Below are 9153 nucleotides of genomic sequence, written 5' to 3' on the forward strand. Positions count from 1 at the left end.
GGACCTTAGTTGGACCTTCTCAGTTGTTGGCTCATCTCTTTCCTGCCCAAGAGACTGCTAGATTAATCTGATCGAAGCACTCCTTTTCCTCATTCTTGCTGACTGTTTCTTCCTTTCCCGATCTTTGGAGACTGTCGTGTCCTGTTCCCGTGTCCCCCGTCCCCCCCATATTGCTGAAAAAACTACTAAAGATAATCCAAGGAATTCAGCTTCGGTAGCTGACATACATTGTTTCCGCCAATGCCGAAGAATAGCATTAATGGGCCACAGATTAGACATGATATAGAAGTAAACCCCTTCTCTCAGGTGAGAGCGCTCTGTGAAGGAGAAAATGCACAGCTGCTTCAGCACATCTGGCTCTTAGGTGACCAAGATGCCATTTAAGTATGTTGCAACAAAATCTGTTGCCAAAAGCTCTGGAAAAAAACCCAGCTAAGCTGCTGTAGTAGAAGAATGGTTCTCAAGACCATCTGATTAAAGGGAAGGAGGGGGAAAAAAAGGAATAAATAGCTCTTGTATCAGAGGGGGAGGTCACCTGTGGAGTCCTGTGGCATTCTCTGTTGTTCACTGAGTATGCTTAACTAGAAAATGAGGTGATAGTTTACTGGCACTACTATTAGATCACTGAGACAGTAAAAACAAAAACTGACTGAAGAGAATTGCAGGGAGATCTAGGGATATGAAGTGAAGGGCAGCTGCATTCATTCAGGAAAGGTCTTTGACTTGTAATAGTTACATGAAAAGGGCAGTTGAGTGGTCGTTAAAGTCAAAGCTAGAGAAGGGAACAGGAAACAAAATGGAAAACCTCTGTGCAGCAGTACAAATCTGCAACGTAGCCTGAGTATTACACACAGCTGGTGCTTTTTCTTCTAGGTTTGTGAATAGATTGCTCGTCCAGGGCTAGGAGGAGTTTGCTCAGGAGATCCCTTCACTTGGCAGGGCCTTCAGGGATGATACAGAGAAGAAGAGAAATGTAGTTGGTTCTGGAGGAGTTGGGGCAATCGTGTGTGCTGGAGTCACCTGGTAGTGAAAGGGACACCAGTCAAAGGGTCTTGCAAGCATGCCTGTGCCTACTGTTCCATGTCCCCCATGGGTTGTGGAATTGATTGGAGTACAAGCTGGGTTCCCCAAGCTCCTTACCTGCTCCTCGCAGGTGGAGGTCCTGCCACATTGTGTTTGGGTGCACGTGGGGGTGGGGAAGACAAGCACAAGCAGGTGAGATATTGATATGGTGCCACTGAGAGGCAGAATGGCTGGATGTTGAGCACCCTCAAGGGGGAGTGCTGGCGGGGCCGGCGGGGAGGCTGTGGGACAGAGACCTGAGGCACTCTGTGGGTATGAAGAGTGGTTGGGGTTTATTCTGCTGGGCTCGTGTATGGTAGGAGTGATGATTTAAGGTGGGCCTCACCCCTTGGAACAAAAATGAGGACATGTGGCAGGTGGGCCATCCCCTGCGCTTGTTAGTTTGCACAGTCATGTCAGCTGCAGTTTTGGTGATGGCCCCAGGGCCTTCTGCAGCAGCAGGGGAGACCTCACCTGTGTGGGGGCATTGGGGGGGCTTGGCTAAGGCACCTCTCATGGTAGCTGCAGGCATGCTAGCTGCTGTAGAGACCCAGTAAAGCTTTGGCCTGGTCTAGTTGGATTGTTCCTATGTCACAGTAGAAAATAGAACAAGACTTGTCAATCTCCTAAGATGTGGCTGGTTAGAAAAAAAGCATGCTCAGCTTCATGTGGGAAAGCCTGCACAGAGGGGTTTCTAGATCTTGGTGCTGGAGTTCTTGGATTTTGCTTCTATGTGTATGACTAGTTTGGTAACAGTCATTCTCTGCAGGGTCTTCCCTTAGGGCAGGCAACTGCCTCTAACAGCGAAGGAAGAGCTGTGGAGATGGTACCAAGTTTGTGGAGTAACTGCTTCTTCCCCTTCTACTCCAGAAGGGTATTGAGCCCAGGGAGTCAGTCCTGTGTGCTGAGGTGGCCTCCAGGCTGGTCTGGGTGCACAGCTTAAACTGTAACTGCTGGGGAAGAGAGAATTTTTTTGGGATCTGAGAGATCCCAATGTCAAGAAGGATGTTGAGGTGCTGGAGCGTGTCCAGAGAAGGGCAACAAAGCTGGTGAGGGGTCTGGAGAACAAGTCTTCTGAGGAGCAGCTGAGGGAACTGGGGTTGTTTAGCCTGGAGAAAAGGAGGCTGAGGGGAGACCTCATCAAATCAAGTTGTGTCCTGAGGTTTCCTGCTGGGTGGAGAGGAGGTCAGGCACCCCGAAGGCAGGCTGCACTGCCAGCGAAGGGAGCTAGGCTTTCCGCTACCCTTGCACTGAGCAGAGTCACCCTAAATTGGTTGAGTCCCCATCCCTGGAGGTATTTAAAAGACGTGTAGATGAGGCGCTTAGGGACATTGTTTAGTGGGTGGTGGTGTTGGGTTGACAGTTGGACTCGATGATCTTAGAGGTCTTTTCCAACCTCAATGATTCTATGATTCTATGAAGCCCTGGTGTTCCTAAAGAGCAGTCTTGAACTGCCAGATATGGAGGCGTATAGGTTCCTGCAGCTTAGCAAGGAAAAGGAGTTGTAGTTCTCAGAATGTATCTTTCGGGATCAACAGTCAATCTTGGGGAACCGGCAACCGCTCTCTGGGCTGTTGTATAAGGTAGTGGACTGGCTTGATTTGTGCTGTATTCAAGGTGTTGGGAGCTTCATTTCCAGCCACGTTTCAATAAACACATCAGTTCTGAAGTACAAAGAGCCCTGGCATTAGCTTTTAATTTCTCCAGCTAATACACATTTGTATCTGCCAGGACTCTATACTGAAAGATTGAGCGTAAGGCTGAGCAATTACATACCTCAATTTGTCTATTAACACTCAATTTTCATTTTTTGGAAAACAGTGAAGGAAAATGGTGAAATACTAAGCAGTGAATATTCTCTGGTAGCAGTTAGGACACTACTGGCATGTAAAATTGTATTCACATCTGTGTAAACTTGGCCACCGTTCCCCTCCCGGTTCTCGTAGGCTTTCTTCCACATCTGCTGTTCCTTTTGGTGGTACTAAGATGATGTGATCTTGTGGGGTTAACAGGCTGTCTGCTGCAGCGTGCATATATGCAGCATCTTGTACGGCCTCGCCTTGGTCTGACGAGGCTCTATGTCTTTTCTCTAATGTGCCCATAAAGTGAAGGAGATGATTTTAATACATTTGCATAGATGCAGTTAATCAGCGTGGTCCGTTTTGTCACACCACAGGGGGATTGTCTCCTCTGGACTGTTTTGTCACGTTTCATTCTTTCAGGGACTGCAAACCTACTCTTGGTTAACCTTGTTCACCTTTGGTGGTAAGTGAGACATCTCACACAGAACGTGATCGAGCTCAGCTGAAACTCCCCTGACAGCTCTAGCGGTTCCTCAGCAGGAGACAGAGGGGAGAAGAGAGCAATTATCAGCCAGAAAGACTCTGAATGCAGAACAGATGTGAACACTGGGAAAGCAGCATGACTGTCTTTCATGGCAAATTTACTACTGCGATGGGGAAGCCCCATCAAGGCCTTTTGAAAGGCGCACTGTTAACGGTTCCTGCTGTTACATGCCATGGCAGGCAGCTAGGAGCATGAATGCAGCTTCTCTTCCCTTCTCTGCGGTACTCAGCTCCACAATTAATATAATGCACCCTTGAAATCCCCACGCCAAACAGCATCTGTTGTTGTCACCTCTTTTCTGCAGAAAATGGGAAGACGGCAGAAGAAAATGGGGCAGAAAACGTTCAGTTGAAAGGGAAAGGGGCGCCAGCCATCCTACACATTCACTAAGGCCTTAGAGGGCAGAAGTAGAGCAGAAAGTTAGGGGTCAGTGCCCTTACTGAGCTGAATAAGGAACAAGAGAGATTTAGCGTTTCTTCAAAATAATGTCTAATTTTAAATATCCGCCGTTGGAAAACGCTGCTGGATAATTGGAAGGAGAATGTGCCCGCCTTGCTCACAAATGCAGTCTGCCTGGCCATCTGCTCCGACAGCAACAAATCCTGGATTGATTTGCGAATGTGATTAATTCAGCTAGGACGACTGGATCAAGGGATCAGCCAGAGACAATATTTATACCCTACCTCCAACTGTGAATGTGCAATTGTTTGGTTCAGAAGTACAAAACAAATTGTATAGCTGGATTACTGGAAGAATGGAAAAATAGATGCATCCGCTCAACAGCCCTTTTTTCCTTAGATGGCCCCATTCCAAGGTCTGTAAGGACAGTCTAACACAGGCCTGCTTTCCCTGTCTGTGAGGTGAAGCAGAGCTATTCCCATTTTACAGAGAGCTGCTGCGTTTTTATTCCCTTTGCCGCTGCTGCTGTTGCTCTCCTTGCTGCGGTTTAGTCCCAAGATCTTGGAGCTACTGGCTCTGCGGCCTCATCCACGTGGCCTGGAGAGGCAGATGTGGAGTGTGAGCCAGCCACCCCACCCTGCTCCTTGTGCCCGAGGCTACTGATGGGAGAACTGGTCCTGATCTAGAGCCAGCGCAGGGCAGGACTTAAATCTTAAGAACCACCGGGGGGGGTGGATTTCTAGCACTGCTAGAGCCTTGAGCTGATTTGATAATACGGGTATAGCTGGAGAGATCAAAAGCAAGATTTGTAAGGGAATTTAGATGTAGATTAAGGCTTTTGAAATCCTACTTAGTGTGATTTAAGTGTGTAAATACACGTTGGGCCTGAAGGTGCCGTACTCAAGGCCACATGGGATGTCTGGGAGAACAGGGAGACCAAAGCCGCCTGCGTCCCATGCTGACTCTTTATTCTCCCTCACAAATTTTCAAGCGTGCTGCAGATCTGCTGGGACTGAAAGAGCTGCTTGGGGAAGCATGAGGTTGTGATAACTGGGCTGTGTCTTCTGGCTGTTGACGTGACACTGAGCCTTGAACAGCTCGGGGGGGGGTTTTTTTTTGATACAAAGCAGAAGTTGCATGTATCTTCCCTCCTTTTGGCCAGAAACAATGATGATGTTACAGCTGATGGAAGAGCGAATGCCTCGTTTGTCCCAGTGAGTAGCTGCCCTGGCTCTACCTTGATTCAATCCTACCACCATATCCAGCGGTGACCACGTTTCTGCTAAAACAATTAGCAGTGAAATAACTAACAAGGGAGACTTTTTTAGGTGTTGTCATTCAGTAGCAGACGTAACGCCATCTTAAAATGCTACCACCATGTTTTCACCTTCTGTTTATTCAGGCTGATATCGCTGCACTGGTTTATATTTGGATCAGAACTTAAAAGTTCTTTGAAGAGCTGAGGACTAAGGGTGGCATTTTCAGGGTCATCGCTGCTACAGTTAGGCTAACGCAGAACGTTTTGGAAAATCCCCCTCTTTGTTAATGAGCAGCTGAATCCTGAAACACGTTATAAAATAGTTCTTAAAAAAAACAATTATTGGCCCCTTTGCCTGATCACACACTGGTATTATGCCATGGGCTCCGAATTGTACGGACAGCCGTTACCAGGAGCTCTACGCAGCAAGAGAAAAACAAACCCTGTTATTAAAAGGACAGGCTGAGTATTGAGTATTTAGCCTATTAAAAGAAAACTTGCCATCTGACAGCAAACCTTGGAAGGATTGAGGCCACGGGTGGATTCCATAACGAGACGTGGTGAGATGCCTGGCAGCGTCTGTGTTTTGAAACTGAGGTTTAAATGTGATTCTTGTTTCCCTTGAGACTTTCTTTCATGTGCAAAGGAATTAATAACATTAATTTGTTTATGTGGTCACATACATGATGGTAGAGTCTAAACAGGGATTCTAAAGGTGAGTGAAATAGCGCAATAGGAGAGGGTATTTGCCAGTTTGGGAAGGAAGTCGGTGCGCTCGCAAGTCCAGGGGTCTTTTCATCCTGCCGGTCAAAGATTGAGCAGTGAACCAACAGCCTCCATCCTGATGTCCGTTAGCGCATAAACGAGGTAAGCGGGTGCAGAGGTCGTGTACTTTTGCTGCTTCTGACGCGTATTTAAAAGGTTGTAGCGCAATAGGAGAGGATATTTGCCAGTTTGGGAAGGAAGTCGGTGCGCTCGCAAGTCCAGGGGTCTTTTCATCCTGCCGGTCAAAGATTGAGCAGTGAACCAACAGCCTCCATCCTGATGTCCGTTAGCGCATAAACGAGGTAAGCGGGTGCAGAGGTCGTGTACTTTTGCTGCTTCTGACGCGTATTTAAAAGGTTTGCAGAAAGGTGACCTCTGACGTTAGAGGTGCTTGGAGAGTCTCTTCTAAATGGTAGATAAATACTCAGATTTTCCTCTCCTGAAAACCCAGTGAGCGAAGTCTTTACTGAAGTCAGCAGGATTTTTGCTACTGAGTTCAATAGTATTAGATTCTTCCCTGGTATCTATAACTGAAATGACTATTTTTCCAGGGATATTATTTTTAATGTTGAAGAATGTGGTTATCCCATGCATTTCCACCATGATCATTCAGAAAAATTGCTCCGTCATCTTCCCTCGCAGCTCTCTGCCAAAGCATTGTTGTCATGACCTGCCGGAGTCGTCTTTCTTCAGCTAAATCTTCCTTACGAACAGACTGCAACACGCCGAATTACGACTGATTATATGACTGGTTTCTGATGAGGACAAATACTTGAGAGGGATTTAAGATGAAGTGAACCGACACTGACGTTTTCCCTTGGGATTCCAATCAGGATTAAACTCGATGAGTCCAGGGTAAAAGGAAAGTGCATTAAAAGCTACAGGCCATCTCCAGACCTCCACTGTGTCTTCCTCACATTGTTCACAGAGTTTAATCGGAGAAAATTCTGAGAGGATACTCAGTTGTTTGATTTGAGATCCCAAATAAATGAATGAAATGAGAATTGGTTAGAACCTTTTCTACAGAATTTGCTTTTAGTTTCCTTTTGTGTTATCTTAGAAAGACAATCTATAATACAAGAAATCCTTCAATGAACAAATCTCTGTTGTACAAAATTACAGCTGCCTTCCCCTTTTCCTGACAAGATAATTGCAGTTGAACGGTATGCAAGCATCAGAGGTAATAAAACAGTGCATTCCTTGAGGCAGAACCAGTATTAATTGCAAATGCAAGTACCCGGGGCGGACACACCTTTTCATTTCTGGTACTACACATCGCTATTGCACGACGTTCTGTTGTACAAGAACACAGAATATAACTAGCAACGTAGCAACAACCGTCGCTTATTCGGGCGTCGGACAGATCGTTTGTTTCCCTTTTCTTTCCCCATGTTTCAGCTAATACGGATCGCCCATCCTAATCCAAACCCGTCGGCATCTGTTACAGCTGGAGTGCCGCGAAGGCCATCTTGCTGCTGCAATGACTTGCGTATTCAAACAGCCCTGATGCTGCTGGCGACGTTGTGGTGGCCAGCCCAGGCGCTACGTGAACGGCGGCTTGGCATAATCCTCTGTAGAGTCCTTAGTGCATGTTTACGTGTCTTGAAGTACAAATTCCTGTGTTACAGGTGAGCCTGGCGGCTTGTGGTGGGTCTTGTGGGGAGCCAGAGCTCCCTCGCGAACGATATTAGCAGACTTAGAGCCAAAGCAGCTGTAATTCTGCAGGGCAAACTACTCCCGTAACACCGCCGCAGTGTCGTTACGACCAATGAAACTTCAATGTGAAACCCAGAAAAGGGCGTGGTGGGCGGGTCCTGCAGCCTGGCCGCCCGCCCGGAGCCTTCCCCTTCCCTTCCCCCTTCCCGAGGGGGCAGGTTGCCCGCCGGGCCGGTGGTGGTCGCTCGATCTGCGTGCGTGCTTACGTAAGTATCTACCTCGAATGGACCAAACTGCTGGTTTCCGTATTGCGGTCGAAAACCAGCATTCCCCGGTCCCGAGGTATAACAGCATCTCTGCACGCATCCTCTGTTTCTTCACCTCCCACACCTTCTCTGATGCAAATGACCCTCCTTGGATGGCTTAGGAAAAGCCTGGAAGGGGGAATTTGAACGCTGAACGTCAGGTCTTCCAGCAAAGTCCAGTCAAATGGCCTTGGGAGTAAGTGTATCTGTGCGGCTCGAGGCTACTCGAAGTAAGAAAGAAGCAGCGTGCTAATGAGTAAGACCTAAGGAAGCCTCAAGTGAGTTATATGTAGAACAGTAAGTGATTGCAGGGGAAGACTGTGGTCCCCGGTTGTTTCTTACTCGCTCCTCAGGAGCGAGGGCTGAGGAGCGGTCGGGAGGTGGCCGTGATGCACGGCCAGGGGCTCGAGAGCCACACCGGCGTGAACTGGCGGTACCAGCCGCCCCCCCCATTCCCCGGGGTCCGTACCCCGCTGTACACGTTTCCTTCCGCGAAACGTGAACACGGCGGTTGCCGTCTTCCTAATCCGCCCCGTCGCTCCGAGACGGAAGGAAACCACAACAGGCTCAGCCCCCGCTGATGTTCTTACTGCCCGGCGGTCACCTTGCCCCCTCGGAAGGGGAGGGGAAGGCTCCGGGCGGCTGCCCAGGCTGCAGTACCCGCCCCACGCTCACCCCGTCCTTTTGTTTTCTCGCCTTTTAATTAATATTCTCTAAGGGTGATTTTTAAGTCTGTTTTCTGGGTTTCACATTGAAGTTTCATTGGTCGTAACGACACTGCGGCGGTGTTACGGGAGTAGTTTGTGGACCAGATGAGTGATTTTATACCCAAAGATCAGCTTTATGTTCGGCACAACTGATTTCCTAGAGACAGCTCATTCGCCACCATCTTCCCTCTTATTTTGGTGAAGGAAATAAAGCTCCTGCTCACCTCTCAGTGTGACGCTCCGTTAATTGTGCGTAAAGCTTTCCGGCAGGTATCGCCGGAAAACACTGTTTACTATTTGGCAGCTGTTATTTTTATGGAAATCGTCACTTACACTGCTCGTCCGGAGGAAACGACTGCAGAACTACTACCCAGGCTTTCCTTTATTGCAAGGTATCATCGCTTAAAACTGACAGGGCTTTTCCGTCACCCTGTGGAAGGAACATACGCGGCGCTCCCCTCAAACTGTTTGTTTTCTTGCCGTGTCTTTCCAGCAAGCCCCAAATCGTCTCGCTCTGGGATCGTAGGAACCTGTCGCCCCCCTCCTCCGGGGCAGAGGTATATTTCCGTGCCCTATTTCTCACCCCCCGCAGGTCCCCCCCGGCCTTCGCGGCGGGTTTCGCTGTAGGCACCGAGGCGGGAGGGAAACGACACCC

General features: G+C 48.4%; 1 protein-coding gene across 1 annotated transcript in view; it reads left to right on the plus strand.

The window, feature by feature from the left end:
• The first annotated feature begins 240 nt into the window (after positions 1-240).
• CNIH1 (cornichon family AMPA receptor auxiliary protein 1) overlaps positions 241-9153 on the plus strand; it is a 19717-nt gene continuing 10804 nt past the window's right edge. Inside the window, exon 1 of the mRNA XM_019474776.1 lies at positions 241-306. Within this exon, the coding sequence (XP_019330321.1) occupies positions 241-306 (66 nt within the window). The remainder of the gene's footprint in view (positions 307-9153) is intronic.

This window comes from Aptenodytes forsteri, unplaced genomic scaffold, assembly GCF_000699145.1.
Source record: "Aptenodytes forsteri isolate BGI_AS27 unplaced genomic scaffold, ASM69914v1 Scaffold76, whole genome shotgun sequence".
Taxonomy (NCBI): Eukaryota; Metazoa; Chordata; class Aves; order Sphenisciformes; family Spheniscidae; genus Aptenodytes; species Aptenodytes forsteri.